Below are 17,648 nucleotides of genomic sequence, written 5' to 3'. Positions count from 1 at the left end.
CTTATGTCTTAGTATATCAGTGTCTTAATGACTTTTTCCATCCTTATAACGGAAGTCAGTGGGCTTCAGTGTTCATTTGGATTCATTAGACCCCACTGACTTTCAAAATATTATCTTTTGTGTTCCACAGAAGAAACTCATACATTAGGGAGATCGAATGATGACACAAATAACACTTTGGTTCAGTGATGCAGCTTTTACATTCCTACATTTACATTTCAAATGTACGGATTCTTGATCTCATTCCAAAGACAGGAAAATAATTAGTCTTCAATATATTTGAATGTAGTGAAATAGTTCAGTATTTTGTCTTGTGTTTAGTGGTAAAGCTTAGTTGAGCCACTAGCACAGCTTAACGCAGCAGATACCATTTTGGAGCAAATTGCTTTATTTGATCATTTATGGCCAATCTTTAGCCACAGAATTTACATGCCTTCATACATTAGCACTTCACCAATGTATTTTCAAACCTTATAGTTTTCTTTGAAATAAAATCTTATTTGATCTGTTGGATTTAAACTGCAAGATTTTAATGCACTATTCAGATTCAGTCCTGCATATTAATACATTTGTCACTCCCGAAACATTGCAGTGTGTACTTACTGTAGCAGCAGAAAGAATAAAACTTATATTCAAATTATGAATGGTATATGCAGAAACCAAGCAAAGAGTGCTCCCTTTAGAATCAGTGAAGCTGATATCACATCAGTTCACCTGCAACGCACGCATAAATACTGTAATCAAAAAAAACTGTCTATACTGCAGAATGAGTCTATTATTTACATTGTGTTTATACTTGATGGTTATAGGCAGCAAAATTAATTGCAAGCAAGCAGAACTCACACCAATGTTGTCAACTATCTTCAATGGAAAGTAGCTAAAGCCTGCTCCGAAAAGCCACTAAATGTCGCTAGATGGCATCATACGCTAATTAGCATATTCATGGCATCATTGCGTCATATTTGCAGTCTGCCTAGAGTCCGTCCTTTTCATCCGTTTGCTTCTCTCCTACTGTCTGTGCTCACATACTGTATTTAATACAGTCGAATTCCCAATGACCTGTTCTCATTTACATATTAGCGTGTTAACCAGCTGTCACTTTTAAACTGTTTAGAAGCAGCTGCTCCATACTTCTAAAATATCCTGATTTACAGCAGCATCATCATTTGACTAAATCACCATACACACAAGTTAAAGACAATGGCTGTACTGTGATTTCGGCTGTATTTACATGTAAAATGATCAAGCAGCAGCACGTTTTTCTATTTATTCTATATAAACGTGCCACTCCTCTCTGTCACTCACTGAGCAGAGCAGACGTAGAGCGGTGTGACTGTACCTGGAAAGCAAAACCGTGACTCGTGGAATGTAGCTATGGTTAAAAAAGTTGCTAAATTTGTCACTAGTTGTCTGAAAAGTCGCTTAAGCCCAAAGTATACTAAGACAGTCCTCGCTCCATGCGTCTGATTGGCCATTGTGTTCACACGCACAACAAACATGTCTGTGATTGGCCTCAATGCTGCAAAAACACGTTTGACATTGTTCACAGAGCCCTGCCACACATGTACAGGAGCTTTTGAAAGTAGCCGCCTATGCTTGTGCGCATACAGTTCATGCTAATTACACTTAATGTCAGTGCATGTGTCCACACTGCATATTTAATGCAACCTACATGCTGAAGCATAATGTTTGTTTTTCACTGCAGTGTTTTTGAGGCTCCTTAATCTCTGTTTAACTAATGTGTGCGATGATGTCCTGGGAGCCCCAGTGTTTGCTTTGGGTGGTCCTACTATAGCTAAGATTTCTGTCAGAAGATTGCGGCTGAGCTTACCTATTCCTCATGCTCTCTCTCTCTCTCCCGGCACACTAAACTGACTTTGAAGCTACTGAAGCACATGGTCTCTAGAGTCCGTGCTGTAATTAGTAAACCGAACTGCAGAAGCAATCTGCTTGTTTCCTTGTGAGATCCCATTTTCTCTTGCCGCTCTTCTGGCTCAGTCACAGACTCATTTCACACAAACACTCTTTGCATTGTAATGTTTTCTCTGTCGCTGTATATTGATTGGTGGTTTTAAGGTCTTTGGTCAATAGGACGCAAGTTAACATACATGTAAGGAAAAGGTCGAAGTGCTGAGTTTATATATTTTCGCAGCAGCAGGGTGCATGTGCTCTGTTCAGTATGGAGTCTGACTGGCTGGTTTAAAGCCAGAAAAGGGCTTTGGTGTTGTTTTTGTCCCCTGTGGTCACAGATCTGTCCCTGTCAGCTGTTTCACTTGTTCACAGCTCTCTTAGAGCTGAAACTGAGATGCTGCAGCCTTTATTTTGAGACTTTCACTGTAAGCAGTATCGCTGTTTGTATTGATGTACCACCTTAATAAGAATTTGGCTGGGAACCTTGCAACTGTAAATGCTGACCCTTGCAACCCTTCAAGTCGTCAGTGTCTTATCATTTTGAAACCGATCACAATGTTTAAGAAGATGTGATGGAGCTATGTCTGTAGTGTGTAGATCCAGCATAAATTATGTAATACTCGCATATATCTTTTATGGACCATTTCTGTCACAATGAATCTGTGATTATCACGTTCCTAGCTGTTTCTCCACAGCAGCTAGAAAAAGCTTTCAAATACGTGTTTTCCTAAAATGCACTAACTAAAGGAATAAAGGACTTTTTATTTTTAGTGTAGATGCACTCTCTCTCTCTCTCTCTCTCTCTCTCTCTGTATATGTATATATATATATATAATTTTTTTTTTTTTTTTTTAATTGTTTACTGACATGCAAGTTTACTGATACTATTAAAAAGAAAAGCTATATAAAAAAATGTGTATTTTTTTTTATTAAAAAAATAAACAGGGACATATGAAAACTCACTGTAATTGATATGGAAAATAAATGGAACAAAATGGAAATGTTTTAATTTTATTATGTTGATGTATATTTATTCATATTTTATTTATATGATTTTTACTTTGCACTATAAAATAGCATGCGACTGACAGAAAAACTGGTGTGAACAGACCTTTAGTGCAAAATGTGTACTTTATATAATCTGTTTTATGTCATGTTTTGTCCTGTTTTGGTCTTTCTAATGTCTTGATTAATTCAGCGTGTTACTTGCTGTTCCTTTGTAATTATTTGTGAAATTTACTAGCAATAGAAAGAAAAATAGTAAATCCTATAGCCTCCCATTTTTATTTTATTTTTTATGTACGTTCTCTATTGTTTTCCTAAACATTTGATTGATTACTTGACATTGGTATTTAATGCAATTATTTTAAACGTGTCTCCTGCAGAGTGTGGATACAGTGTGTTCGCTGTACCACTCCTTCCAGGAAGGCTCTGGAGGTCTGATGGAGGGCCAGGAGCAAATGGGGCCAGAGGCTCCCACGCTGAGGCCCTGTCCACGTCATATGTCTGCCACAGAGAGACTATGCAAGGTCATTCAGGAATTAGTGGACACGGAGAAATCCTATGTAAAGGTGAGACCTGACTCTGTAATCCCCTATTAGCATAGTTTAACAGAAATAAATGGCATGAGTAGATCCATGCAGTCATCTGTACGATACTCTGACTTCATTAAAACTGCACTGCTTCACCTTTTTATTCGGCTCTGTGCTTATATGGAAGTCACATCAGTTCAGCTCTAGTTCAATTAAACCTCAGTTTAACGAAACACCTATGAGGTGAAAATGGCTGTTTTCGCAGAACATGTTTGATGGATAGTTGGAAGTCTTCACTGAGTCCCGAAGGACCGCCTATTAATTAACTCCTCTAGCTGCTGAATAGAAACGCCTCCCCTCTCATCTGTTTTCTGAATAATCCTGAGGCTTGCATACGATCTCTTATGTGGTGCCAGTTTTACCCTGCTGATGTTCATGGTGAACCTTTAGATGACATTAAAACTCTGCTGTAATGGTAATGTGCTCCTCGTGGTTAATAGGTGTCAGGGAGGTGTCTGATTATTCCAGCACTCTGTGATTTGTGGGAGGGGGGGAATAGTGCTATCCCAGAGTCCTGTGCCGGAGCCATTTGTCTGTGATATGCTGCATCGGCACTGGCAGACTACTATAAATCAGCCAAATGAGAATATTCAGGTTTATGCACCAACAGCCTAATGATGCCATAACATGGCCACAGCGCACAGTGCAGGTTTGAGAGCTGTCGGGGAGCGGCTTTGAATTAATTTTCAGTTTTGGCTGAAACTGTTTTGGTGATGCAAAATCAGTGAAACCAAAACAGTTAAAGTGACATTTCAGACCTTCTCTGATGGTGCATTTAGTGCTTACTTTGTGCCCACAAGGTTAAGCTACAGCAGGTAAGCATGCCAGCTGTGTGGGCACCACAGTAGCTGGACCGACAATTTAGATTTCTCAGCTTTAATTGATTTTCATTTTGATGAACAGGGATCTTTTAGTCTATGCTGTTCATGTGTGTTCAAACATCACGTGATCTGATCATATATTCCTCTTTATTGCTAGTTAAAGCGTAATATAAACATGAATGAACATCAGAAGCAAACAATACAATTTACTGAAATGTATCATGTCTAATGTAATCACTCAATCAGTGTTTGTAACATGGAAAGACTTAAATAAAACAGCCTGTAAACAATGTCACATAACATTACATTTAACTGAGGAAAGCCATGCAATGATCATATTTTGTTAGTAATTATATCATTAAAATGTTTACATAAAAACTGCTATTTAAAAGTTTATATGCAAAATTTTATTTTAGTGTTGATTATTAAATTGATGTGAATTTATTATTAAATAAACTTTGTTTTCAGTGTCAGTTTTTGGCTAAATGAAAACTTATTTTAGTTTTCAGTGTTTTGGTTAAAAAATTTAAATAAAAATTCTGTGCTTTACTAACACTGTGTCTTAGGTTGGGTTTGGGTTTTGGAAACAATTTGCAATAACGCAGCTTAATACTTGGAGAGAGTAGGGGTGCAAATCCACCTTTTACATATAAATTTTACCAAGTGACCTGGTTTCATTTTTCCTAAGTACTGTAGATTCATAATTGGTCCAGTTCTGGCGAGAACTGATTTTGCAAGCTAAGGCATCTTTACACTGCTGGATTAAAATGATGTCTAAAGAATGTCAGTCACTGTGCTAAAGAATAAATCAGTGTTTGGGTGTGATGCACTAACTCTCTTTTTCAAAAACTAGTGAGCTGCATCTGTGGACAGCATTAAGGCATCAAAAACATGTTCCTAACACAAAGACTGCACCAAATCTTCTTAGGCAGCATTGCATGCATCTTTCATGAAGAAGACATAAACATACATTGTGTTGAGCTCAGTAAAAAATATGTTGGAGAATGAACTGTAGGAAGTGCTGTTGATTTATAAATAGAAATTCAGTTTGGATATATGGTTTAATATGAAATGCCTGATATACTGTCATGTTGTTAGCTTATCTACATACCAGTGGGAAGCATTATTAAAATCAGTTGTGCTTATGGGGTCTAAGGTGTGTTAAGGGGGCAGGGTAACTTACAGGGTTTTGGAACAGAGCTACCGTGTCATGGAATTGAGATTCCTATGTAAATACATTAACACAGCCTTTGCACTGCAAAAATTAAAATAAATAAATAAAAAGTACACTTGTGTTACTGTATATACAACTGAGTGCTAGTTTACACCACCTTTTAAAGTCAACAAGATGTTTGTTTATATATATATATATATATATATATATCCTACATTTTTTTTAATGTAGTACTGCCCTGTTTAAGCTATGAATGAAACTGTATTTTGTACTATTTTGTCTTGTAGAAATATATCAATAATTTAGTACAGGTACAAACTCAGTGTAAGGACAGCTTTAGTCTTGTTCCTAATATTTCAGTTTAGTGTATTACATTTTTTATTATTTTGCATGTTTTGTTTTTCAGACCTTGCAAAAAGAGGTTTTATGTAGTAAAACAATTCTGGAGATGCTAATTCTATGAGAGCTCATGATTGCGCTCTGTTTCTTCTATACAGGACCTTAACTGCCTGTTTGAAATTTACCTGAAGCCCCTGCAAAAGGAGACCTTTCTCACTCAAGACAAGGTAAAGCAAACCCATACTGGAGCAGGGGATCGGTGTTGGATTGAGTTGTCACAGATTGCAAAGTCATTGCAGTGATACATCTTGGGTCATTTGCCACAAGCTTGCATGTCCCCACTAATGTGACTGATGCTAAAGACTTGCACATTCCACTTGCCAGCTTTAAGACTGCCGCCTGGTAAACTGGATATGACCCTGACATGACTCAGGATATCCCTGAGGAAAGATCAGTCAATATGTGCTGAGGAGTGGGCCATTAATGCCCCATTAGTGGACACTAGAGCATGCCCTTGCACAAATTAGACAAGGACTAAACAAGAAGCAGCGTTAAAGGCATTTTATAAGTTACTAGTGACAATTTGAGTGGCAAATAAAACTTTAGCAAGGGGCCTGTGATATGAGCTAGCACAACAAAAATGAAATCTGCAGATTTAAATCCATTTTCTGTGAAGTACTAAATTGTATCCTGTAAAGTAATTTTCAATCCCATAATAAAGTTGTAGCTTGCATGCTTTTTTTTTGTTGGTTTGTTTTTCATACATATTGTTTTTTGTATAATGGTTGCATATTTTCTTTGCCCAGATGGAAAGTCTATTTGGCAGCCTTCCAGAGATGCTGGAGTTCCAGAAAGTTTTCCTGCAGACGCTGGAGGAGAAGATTAGTTTGTTCCCCAACTTTAATATGCTTGAGACCCCTGTGCAATTCAAGGTGGGCATGCCAAATGCATTCATTTCTTCATTAATACTCTCATCTGTAATATATGAGACGTACACAGCATTTTAGTAGAATAACTATGCTTTTTTTCTAAGTTAAAGGAATAGATCACCCCAAAAATGAAAATTATTTTATCATTTTACATTTACATGTTTTTTTCCTCCATGGAATACAAAAGGATAGGTTATGAATTTTAATAATAATGTGCTCCATATGACCAAACGATTTTAAGTCTATTTTTTATGAGGAACAGAACAGGGTTTAACTAAAACTACAAAAAAAAAAAAAAAATCTTTAATTAAAAAAGCTAAAATAAACTACTTAAAATGAAAGAATTTTAAGTTGAAGCAGTTTGAATATGGGCAAATGTAAATGAGATTTGTGCAGTAAGGTGGAGGGCAAGATTTTCATGTAACAACAGCTGAAAAATGGGGTATAGCGCATGAGTCATATGGACTGACTGATTTTGTCAGTTTTGTTTGGTTTCGTTATGGTAAAGAGCAGCTCGAGCTGTAAAATATCTCCTTATGTGCTCAATGGAAGAAAATCAAACAGGTTTGGAATCACAAAGAGTTTGTAGCTGATTAAAATTTTCATTGCTGTGTGAACGGTTCCTTGAAGGGAATCAAGCTCAAATGAAACACTTCAGACTCAAATGAAACTCTTTTGTGTTAAGCTTGTTTCTTTACTCATGATGAATCATTGCTGTCTTTTTTTCTTATCCAGAAGCTGCTCTTCTCATTGGGTGGTTCGTTTTTGTATTACGCAGAGCACTTCAAACTTTACAGTGGCTTTTGCGCCAACCACATTAAAGTGCAGAAGGTTCTGGAACGAGGTACAGCACAGCACACCTCAATCACATCATCTTCGAGCAATAAAATAATAGATTATTACATGTGGAATAATTGAACCAATTTAATGTCTCTCATTCTGTATGGGTGCTTCTAAAATGTTTTAGGCTGGCAGTGTCACAACACCAGCAGCCGTTGTTGGTTTATCTTTTCATTTCCTACCGAGTATTAGTGATTAGCGACTAAAAATGTTGAATATAATTTATGTGTGAAACATTAGCCTGGCTTTCCTTCTGGGTCAAACAGCCCAGTTAGAAATTAATGAGAGGCTGCCCTGCCCACATTTAAAGTGGTGAACTGTACCCCGGCCTCCTTTTTAATTCATCCCATTACAAGAGGAGAGCAATCCTCAGAGCACCACCAGAAATTGCACTTTAAAGGCTATAAGAAACAACACGCTCCTTTTAACCACTGCGGGGTAAGGACATGAAACGTGGCACTTGCAGATGCAACAACAGCAGTGTGCGTAGCAGTCTGTCAGCGGTGCTTGTAATTATATATTTTCACACACTGGTTCTGTTGTGCCAAGGTTTCCTTTTGCAAAGGGAAAATGACTTTTTGTGTCAACTTGTTAATTGCCTGCCAATTGCTCCCTGAAGTGTCAATTCATCTGGGGCGAGGAGTGCCTCAATTACTGCTCTAATAGCTCCTCTTGATTTGAACGACAATGCGAGTGATACATTTATCATTCTGGGTGCTGTAGAGGTGGTGCTTGTTAACTCCCCTCACTAACTCCTGCCAAAACACTCATTTCAGTGGAGGTACGATCTAGATCCTTGATACTCACCTTGGTGTTGTTCATTGTCTGCAGTGTTGCATTTATACCGCAGTGGTTCCAACAAGGTGTCAGAGAGCCTGTGCTGCCTCCTTGTGGATGGATTTTGTGCCCTGTGTGCATTGCCTAAAGCCATTTACCTGTGGCGGGCGGCCATTAAGAACATGTTATTTCTAGCTTGGTGGGTGGTGCTGGCATTTATGATTTCCCTTCTGTCTTCAGCTAAAACAGATCGATCGTTTAAGGAGTTCCTCGATGCAAGGAATCCAACCAAGCAGCACTCATCCACACTAGAGTCCTACCTAATCAAACCGGTGCAAAGAGTACTGAAATACCCCCTGCTGCTCCGCGAGCTGGTGTCTCTCACAGACACGGACAGTGAGGAACACTACCACCTAACAGGTACGTCACACGTAGAGACGCACACAGCAGGGCTTGCTTTCTCTCACTGTCTAGATGTCTGTTTGTGGGTGGGTTATTGAGAATTAAAAAAAGTTTACACAAGATATTTTCAGAAAATCCCTAAGCTGCCCATTTACAGTACCTTGCGAAAGTATTCATACCCCTTCATTTTTTTCACGTTTTATGTTGCTGCCTTATGTTAAACTGCTTTAAATTACTTTTTTCCACATCAATCTACACTCCATACATTATAATGGTAAAGCACAAAAAGGGGGGGTTTAACATCTTTGCAAATTTATAAAAAATAAAAGAATTTAATGATTTAATTGCATAAGTACTCATACCCTTATCTGGGACAGTTGGAATTTAGCTCAGGAGAATTCATATTGCTTGTAGGTGTTACTAGACTTTGAGTGAAGGTAACCTGTGGCAAATTCAATTGAATGGGTATGATTTGGAAAGGCACACACGTCTTAATAAAAGGTCCAACGGCTGATAATGCATATCAGAGCAAAAACCAAGCCCTGGGGTAAAAAGAACAGTCTATAGAGCTCATAAACAGGTTTGTGTCAAGCCACACATCTGGGGAAGAGTTCAGAAACAAATTCTTCATTGAATGGTCACAGAAGCATGTAGTCTCTGTATGCATGTAGGCCAAACTGAGCAATTGATGGAGAAGGGCTTTGTTAGAGTGGAGATGAAGAACCTGATGGTCACTAGTTGAGCTCCATGATCGTATATGCAGATAGGAGAAATCTACAGAAGGACAAACACCTCTGCAACACTCCATCGATATGGGCTTTATGGCAGTGTGGCAAGACTCAATCCTCTCTTCAGTGTAGACACATGAAAACACACTTAGAATTTGCAAAAAAAAGCACCTAAAGGACCTTCAGACTGAGAAAAATAATATTATCTGGTCTGATGAACCTCAATTCCAAGCATCATGTTTGAAGGAAAGCAGGCACTGTTCATCACATGCAGAGTACCATCCCAAAAGTAAAGTGTGCTGGTAGCAACCTCATGCTGTGGGGCTATTTTTCAGCAGCAGGGACTGAGGGACTCATCAGAGTAGAAGAAAAGCTCAGTGCACCAAAATATAGAGATGGCCTTAATGAAAACCCAGTCCAGAGCATTCAGAACCTCAGACTGGGCAGAAGGTTTACCTTCCAACAGGACAATGGACATAAACAGCAACATAAAACGTGAAAAAAAATGAAGGGGTATGAATACTTTCGCAAGGCACTGTACATATTATGAAAGCATGTTGTGACCAACATAGCATTTATTGTGTTCTGCAGAAAGGTTTGAAATACATAAGTAAACGATTAAAAATTAAATTTTTACGTGAGCTAAACAGATGTATTACAGGATTAGGTCTAAGTTTTTTTGTTTGTTTTTTTTTTAAACTCCAGTTTGAGTTCACACAGTAATTTTACTGCAATTTGACAGCTATTTTTAAAAATCAAAGCCCAAAATGAATTATTTTAAGACAGGTTTTTCTTATTACAGAGGCACTTAAAGAAATGGAAAAAGTCGCAAGCCACATAAATGAAATGCAGAAGATCTATGAAGACTATGGTGCAGTATTTGACCAGCTGGTAGCTGAGCAAAGTGGCACTGAGAAAGAGGTACAGCTGCACATACAGTCTGAAGGCATCAGGGTAATCCCTTGATTTAACAGGATATTCAATCATCATCTGTCTCTCTCTTCCTTTTTTTGTCTCAGGTCACAGAGATTTCTATGGGACAGTTCCTCATGCATTCCTCAGTGATCTGGCTCAACCCGTTCCCATCGTTGGGCCGTATGAAAAAGGATCCCGAGTTGAATGTTTTTGGTGAGGCTCTGGTCTTTTCCCATGAAATCATATTTTTATATAAAGCATATTTCCCATGAAACCTTATTCTTATCTTTTCATGTGCCAAAATAAATGTTTTATATCGTAATATATTAAATAAATAATGCAAATATTAAGGTTTATTTTGTCATGCAACACTCACACAGAGCTTTTTATAGATCTGTGAAAGTATGTTGGGCTTGTTTCAGATTTATTGGCAGCAGTTCTGCAGCCTCAAAAACAAAGAATTCTGTCGTTTTCTAAAATTAACATTTCTGAGTCTCTGATTTGTCTTATTAGTTTTTAAGAGAGCTGTGATACTGCTGTACAGGGAGAATAACAAAGTGAGAAAGAAGATGGTAAGTCTTGTTTTCACATTCGGTCTAATTACTTAGCAGCTCCTTAATGGGGTCACCTTTATTTTATCATTTCATTTTTTTCCTGCATTATATTGTGACAAGTTTAGAAAACAATCCTAAATATAAATACGGGCAGTCATGTGTTAACATATTCATCCATTAACATAAACGCCCACATTTTTGAACAAAATGTTTTTACAGATTACTTTTCATAAATGGTGTTTTGACATCACATTTACATATTACAGTTTTAATATTTTAAAAATAGATATAAATACAAAAGTCTTATTTCATGCTTTTGTTTGCCAGCCAACTTCAAAATCAGCCCACGGAGAGCAGGATCCGTTCAAGTTTCGCTGGCTCATTCCCCTGTCAGCACTACAGGTTAGACTGGGCAATACAGCGGGTAAGAGACAAATCTGACTTGTTTGAGCTCATAGATGATCAAAGATTTGTCATTTCCACATGTACATATAATCAACCTTTTGCATTTTCTTGCTGTCTGAAGACACAGACTGCATCTGGGAGCTGATCCACACCAAATCACAAAAAGAGGGCAGACCTGAGACGGTGTTCCAGTTGTGTAGCAGGTTGGAATTGCCTACTTGGACATTTCAAAACTTAGTGTCCCATTTTATTCCATACCGAGCTTAACATTTCACATTTTCTCATTTGCAGCACCCCAGAATGCAAAGTGAATATCATCAAGGTGATTCGGTCCATCCTGCGGGAGAACTTGCGTCGAAACATGCAAAGAGTTGAGCAACAGCCTGAGAGAACCTGTAAAAAGCGACTAACTCCCCTTCGAAAAACTCTGCCAGCTTCTGCTAAGCTAGGTCAGTGTGACCTCCCCTATACTGGGCTACATTGGAAATGTCCAACATTGTGACGCATGGAAGTGTTAATGCATTTTCCAAGGGAAATTTGTTGGTTAAAAAAAAAAAAAACTGCTACATCACAAGCTGGCTTCGAATGTCAGAACCTTTTAAAATACAAAAAGGTCACTGCAATCAATTCCCTCTAAAGTGCCAGAACAAAGAGATTTGGGTAGCTGTGCAACAAGTTAAGAATAGAAATAGGGTGTCTGTCAAGTGTCGCAATGCAGTGTTTCATCAGAGTATACTGTACATCAACAATATCTTAAACAAGATATCAACATTCATGACTGCATTCATTTGTGCCCCACAGGTTCTTCTCGACCCTTTTTGCTCTCCAAGCAGCCTTCAAATGACAGTTCCAGCCCCAACAATGACCCTCTGAGGCTGTCTCTTCCAGATTCAGATTCAGCCAGTGTAAGCAGTGGAACCACCAGCAGTGCCAGCACTCACCTGGATCAGCCGTCTCGCCCGCAGCAGACCGGCCTCAAAGAATCCAACATCATCAGTGACGAGGACAATGAGACCCATGACCAGGAGTGGAGAACCAGTGCTATCGAGGCCCAGTTCTGCAGGCTTCGGCTGACCGAGGAGACCTCCCAGGCGCCTGCTCCCCATGTGCTTCCAGAGAGCGGAGAATTGGATACTCCAGAAAGGCAGTCTTCTATAAAGCGAGCTCACTTCAGCGCGGTAAAACGCAAACCTGGCAGAGGCACTAGTAGTCTCAGACGCAGCCAGGCGGCTCTACTGAACATGCGTCGACACAGCCACTCTTTGGACAGCCAGACTGAGACCATGGCAAATAGCGTGGACCTTAACTCACTACTGGAGAAGGAGTTCAGTGTGCAGAGCCTGACCTCTGTTGTCAATGAGGACGACTTCTATGACAACAACGCCGAGGCAAAAAATGTGACCACTTCATAGTGTCTGTCACCTGGCCACCACAGAACAAAGCTTAGAATGGCTTCAGAGTCTATATGCTTGACTTGGTGTTGAGCCACATTATCCCACGCAGCCTTTCTAAAGTTATTAGCCAATTCAGGGAAGCAACTGAGGCCAGACAATTCATTTGCACCTTTTGTGGAACCACAGTTTGACAGACCTTCATTGAAAATGGTGTTAAGTGTTACATAATTCTCCATGATCCACAGCACTAATTCACTGAACTGGCCACAGTGCAACTGTTTTGCACCAGGGAACCAAATTACCTGCCTTCACTCTTTTTACATGGCATCCTGATGTAAAAGTAAGACCAGTTTGCTCTCCCACATACTAGGAGCTATCCAGCTACAAGAACCGAATTCTGTCAGGTTTTTAATTTTGCCTTGTGTTTTGGACACTACATATGCTTCTTGCTTTAAATCTAAGCATTGCTTCTATTTTTGTCATGGGTTTGCTTTGTATAAAATATTTTATTTATTAGCAAGTTTCTTTTTGTTCCAAAATGTTGGGTTAAGATTTTGGCAGGAGAGCTCTATGGACAAACTACCCATAACTTTGTTACAAAAACAGGGTCAGTTGTAAACGATCAATCAGGACTTTAAATGTGCTATGCTGGAAATGCAACTCTGAAATAAAGCTTGCAGTTGTTCTTTTTTAGAATGTTTAAATGTGTAAATAGTATTTTTTTTTTCATGGATTACTGTAACTTAATTTTAAGAGTTTATATACTGTTGACACTTCACAGCCCAAAACTGTAATAAAAAGGTGTCTGATTACATTGCTGAATTATTTTTGTCCTAATGATTTCCTGTTTTCTGCAGCAAAAAAAAAAAGCAACTTTTTTGGGGATAAAAGCAAAGAAATAAAATGCATTAAGTGACAGACTACTGAATCACACTTTCAGCATTTGATTTGAACTATGAAGACTAGAGTCACGCAATCTTAGCACACATTAAAAAGTCTAGAAAAAATAATTTTATTCAAAGTCAAATTATTTTTAGGTAACAATGGCAAATGTTTTTTTTTTCTCTGACAGATGGTTGTCAGCCTCGAGCTATAAATTGATTAAAGCATTCCCATAGCTGCTTTATGAAATGACAGGTTTTCTGGGCAACCCTCTCTCTTCCTCAGTTCAATACAGAGAGGGTGACTAGGAACTGGAACTGATTAATGTAATTTTCCTTCCTACCTACAAAACAGCTTTATATGATAATTCAGTGCTCTCAAACTATATCTCCCATAACTTTATTTTAATTCCCTTGTGTTTTCTAAAAGCTTTTCTCCGCCTTGCCCTGGCAGAGTGCTTAAATGTCACACTCAATGTGTTTGTTTTGTTTTTATAGCTGAAAATTTTCAGCTGATTCTTCATTTACCTTACTGCTGGCTAGTCTTCTACATACCGCAAGCATCCATTCAAAAGACAAAAAAATGCATGCCAGCTGATGAAACTGTCATCATTAAGAGTCTGCTGCCTTAGTGGTTGTCTTTAACATTTTCTTCTATTGTGGTGTGAAGGTTAAGTCCTTTACGGTTGCTGCCCAACTGTTTCTTTGCCTGGTGCTTGAGTTTCAGTTCTTCTCTGAAGTCATAGTCGATGAGGCCTTGGTTCTCCTCACAAAGCTTACTGTAGGCGTCTGCTAAAGCCCTGAATTCAGAAATAGAGATCTCTGTGGGACGCAGTGTGGGATCCATATCAGCACTGCGCAGCAACTCTTCCGTCAGTTCTTGACGCTGAGACTCTGGGAACAGCATCCTGCAGCACAGAAAAAAACAGTTATCACATGCTGACACAATGAGTTAAAGTAGAAAACTTGAGAAGTGGCATGGAAGTGACGTTATATGGTCTGTGCGGATGTTCGCTTAGCGCTTGTCAAACTAGAAAAGCAGCGACACACAGTTTATGTCGCTGGTGAAATTACAGATGTTCTCCCTCACATTCCTCACTTCAGTGACACTAATTGTCGAGCTCCTTCCCAAATTCCAGCTCCTGAAGGGCAAACTTCTTGCAGCATTGAGCTCCAATCTGTCCCAACACACCTGCCTGGAGGTTTCTAGTAATCCTGAACACCTTGTTTTGCTTCAGATTCAGGTGTGTTTAATTAGGATTGGAGCTGATCTTTGAAGGACAGTGGCCTTTCCGGAGCGGGACTGGAATTGTTAAAATTTTTTGAATTTTTCATTTGGAATTATGTATTTAATGTTTTCCTGGATACAAAGGTACACAACAGTACATACAATTGTGCGTACTGTACTTCGTATCTCTGTATCAACTCTTCCAAACTCCTCTATTCTCATGGATTTTAGTCAAAGTAGTTCACAGAATGCCAGGGAAATGCTTACTCGAGCCCTCTGCGGCAGTGCTTCCTCCGGAACTGGAAGGTGTTCTTGACAATCCTCTCGACCAGCTTGAAGGGCTGCTGGATCTGAGGCTGAGCCAGCGGAGTGAAGTGCACCACCCCCACATCCACCTACGCACACCGCGGGGTGACGAGACGAAAACACACACACACAGACAGACAACAGTGTTACAGTCAGACCTGGAGACCATTTTCACAAGCTACTCCCACTCGAGTGAGGGGGAGAAACGGAATGGAAACTAGCACAAGAGAGATATACGAGTGAAGAAAAGCAGAGGGTTGGGAGAGGAGGCGGTGTGCTACACGATGACGAGCCAGTTCCGGTTGCTACAGTAACACCTGTTTGAAGGACCATCAAAACAAGCCTCTTCAAATGTGAATAGTAAGTCTTTTGTTACACTGTTGCTTCCTAAATGTTCTTACAGCCACAGCCTAGTGATGACGTAGGGGATGCTTCGGCTTCTATCTCCTCTGGTTCGCCAATCAGCACTAAAGGACAGTGCTTCTTTTCATTATGCAAAGTCGACACAGACGTCTGCTGTGCCCAGGCTAAACCCTATTTGTCTTGTGTAATTGTAGCAGGAGGCATAATTTTGGTAGCTCCAGAACCAGTTACCGACCTGTAGCAGAACAAATTGTTTATCTGTATTAATCCAGAGTGTGGATTCTGAACTTAAGTGAAAGCTCAATGCTAAACATCTAGGGGACATAGTAGTAATACTTTGCCTTAAATTAAAGAAATGTGCTGGAATGACCTCAGAATGGAGACGTGTGATGAAGATAACAGAGATACAGATGAAAATGTAATTAGTTAGGTGATAAAGAGAAAATGCACATTGATTTGACCTGCATTTCTATGGGGTTAGATCTCTGCCACAATTCTGAGTGCATAAGATCCTATTTTGAGCGCGCAAAAGTGCATTTTGCACGTGCCTGAACTGAGTTTTGTGGAGAAAATGTTGCAAAGAAGAGCACACGAAAATCAATTTTGCATTTAAAATAAGTTTTTGGATGTGTGCAGACCTTCTCTTTTGCACGTGCAACATTTCACTAGCTTGCCCCCTGATGCCCACCCTCAGTGCTCTCTAAACGCCGATGGCTCGCTTACAGAACCCAGCATTACAATATGCCATAATTCCAACCAATCAGAGAAGAGGCTGCTAAATTCTGATTGGCTGTTTTGACAACCAATCACAACATTCCCTGCATTACCGACCACAATGGAAGAGGAAAAATACAGTGCGTACATAATTGTGCAAGTTGATATTCTGATCATACTTTTTGCAAGTACAATTTACCAATTCCAAACAACATCAATCTTTATAACTACTACTAATCTTGTATTTAATCATTTATAACTGATATATAATTGTTCATGAAGGCTGGAAGTGAAAAATGCCTTATCCATATGTTAAGAAGGTTTTCTTTTACAGATAAAATGAGCCAAAAAAGAGATTGAACTCAGACTGAAAGTCAAAAATTATTAAATGCTTATGAGAAATATTAAAAACTAATGCAGTACCAGAAATTGCAAGTTAAGACATGACCATTGGACAGAAAAATGCTCAGTGGGTAAGCAGGGTCAGACAAAAACACGTGGAGAAGAAAAGATTCATGTTAACTGCAAAAGAATTAGGAATTCATGTGAAGAATTAGGTGTGAAATCACCAGGAACCATTTAGTCTCCAGCGCCAACATTTTCCAAAACTGAAACCTCCCTGAAGTCTCCAGAAGTACAATGTGTCAGGTTTTCAGAGACTTAGGTTAAGTAAAGATCCTAAAAAATGACCACTACTTAATAAGAATCGCATACTTAAGTGTAGTAAAATACTTGAAGACTGATTTTTTTTATAGGCTTTATAGACATAAGTTTAGAGTGACTCTTCAAGGACCAGCATCCCATCCTCTTGTACCACTGTTTGAAGAATTCATTTCCAGAATCTGGCAGTAAGTTTTGGGAGTTCATTTTTAGTCCATCTCGAGGTTTTATCTGTAAAAGAAAACCTTCTTAATAATTATGCACACCTGAACATAAGGCAATTTTCACTTCCAGCCTTCATGAACCGTTATATATCAGTTATAAATGATTAAATACAAGATTAATATTAGTTATTAAGATGGATGTCATTTGGAATTGGTAAATTGTGCTTGGAAAAAGTATGATCAGAAAATCAACTTGCATAATAATTATGCACGCACTGTATTTTTCCTTTTCCACTGTTGTCGGTAATGCAGGGAATGTTGTGATTGGTTGTCAAAGCAGCCAATCAGAATTTAGCAATCTTGTCTCTGATTGGCTGGAATTATGGCGAATTATGGAATTAAGGGAGCCATCGGTGGAACAAGCTAGTGAAACGTTGCACTCGCAAAAGAGAAGGTCTACACACATCCAAAAACGCATATGCAAAATTGATTTTCGTGCGCTGCTTTGCAAGATGAACATTTTCCATTTTCCACAAAACTCAGTTCGCACG

At 38.9% G+C, this 17,648-nt stretch overlaps 2 protein-coding genes across 4 annotated transcripts in view; one reads left to right on the top strand and one right to left on the bottom strand.

The window, feature by feature from the left end:
• LOC306886558 (rho guanine nucleotide exchange factor TIAM2-like) overlaps nucleotides 1-13,601 on the top strand; it is a 95,860-nt gene extending 82,259 nt beyond the window's left edge. For both annotated transcript variants that reach the window (XM_079443748.1, XM_079443747.1), the window contains exons 15-26: nucleotides 3,297-3,482; nucleotides 5,996-6,064; nucleotides 6,644-6,769; nucleotides 7,502-7,610; nucleotides 8,624-8,803; nucleotides 10,316-10,434; nucleotides 10,533-10,641; nucleotides 10,942-11,000; nucleotides 11,310-11,406; nucleotides 11,509-11,590; nucleotides 11,679-11,836; nucleotides 12,189-13,601. In XM_079443748.1, coding sequence (XP_079299874.1) covers nucleotides 3,297-3,482; nucleotides 5,996-6,064; nucleotides 6,644-6,769; nucleotides 7,502-7,610; nucleotides 8,624-8,803; nucleotides 10,316-10,434; nucleotides 10,533-10,641; nucleotides 10,942-11,000; nucleotides 11,310-11,406; nucleotides 11,509-11,590; nucleotides 11,679-11,836; nucleotides 12,189-12,799 — 1,905 coding nt within the window. In that variant the 3' untranslated portion in view covers nucleotides 12,800-13,601. The remainder of the gene's footprint in view (nucleotides 1-3,296; nucleotides 3,483-5,995; nucleotides 6,065-6,643; nucleotides 6,770-7,501; nucleotides 7,611-8,623; nucleotides 8,804-10,315; nucleotides 10,435-10,532; nucleotides 10,642-10,941; nucleotides 11,001-11,309; nucleotides 11,407-11,508; nucleotides 11,591-11,678; nucleotides 11,837-12,188) is intronic.
• Nucleotides 13,602-13,777: 176 nt separating this feature from the next.
• The window catches only part of LOC306886560 (mitochondrial dimethyladenosine transferase 1-like), a gene marked incomplete at its 5' end in the record, with an annotated part of 33,378 nt that continues 29,507 nt past the window's right edge, over nucleotides 13,778-17,648 (bottom strand). For both annotated transcript variants that reach the window (XM_079443750.1, XM_079443751.1), the window contains 2 exons: nucleotides 13,778-14,570; nucleotides 15,158-15,285. In XM_079443750.1, coding sequence (XP_079299876.1) covers nucleotides 14,291-14,570; nucleotides 15,158-15,285 — 408 coding nt within the window. In that variant the 3' untranslated portion in view covers nucleotides 13,778-14,290. The remainder of the gene's footprint in view (nucleotides 14,571-15,157; nucleotides 15,286-17,648) is intronic.

Source organism: Barbus barbus, assembly GCF_936440315.1.
Source record: "Barbus barbus genome assembly, chromosome: 20".
Lineage (NCBI taxonomy): Eukaryota > Metazoa > Chordata > Actinopteri > Cypriniformes > Cyprinidae > Barbus > Barbus barbus.
This window is presented reverse-complemented; position numbering and strand designations above follow the sequence as displayed.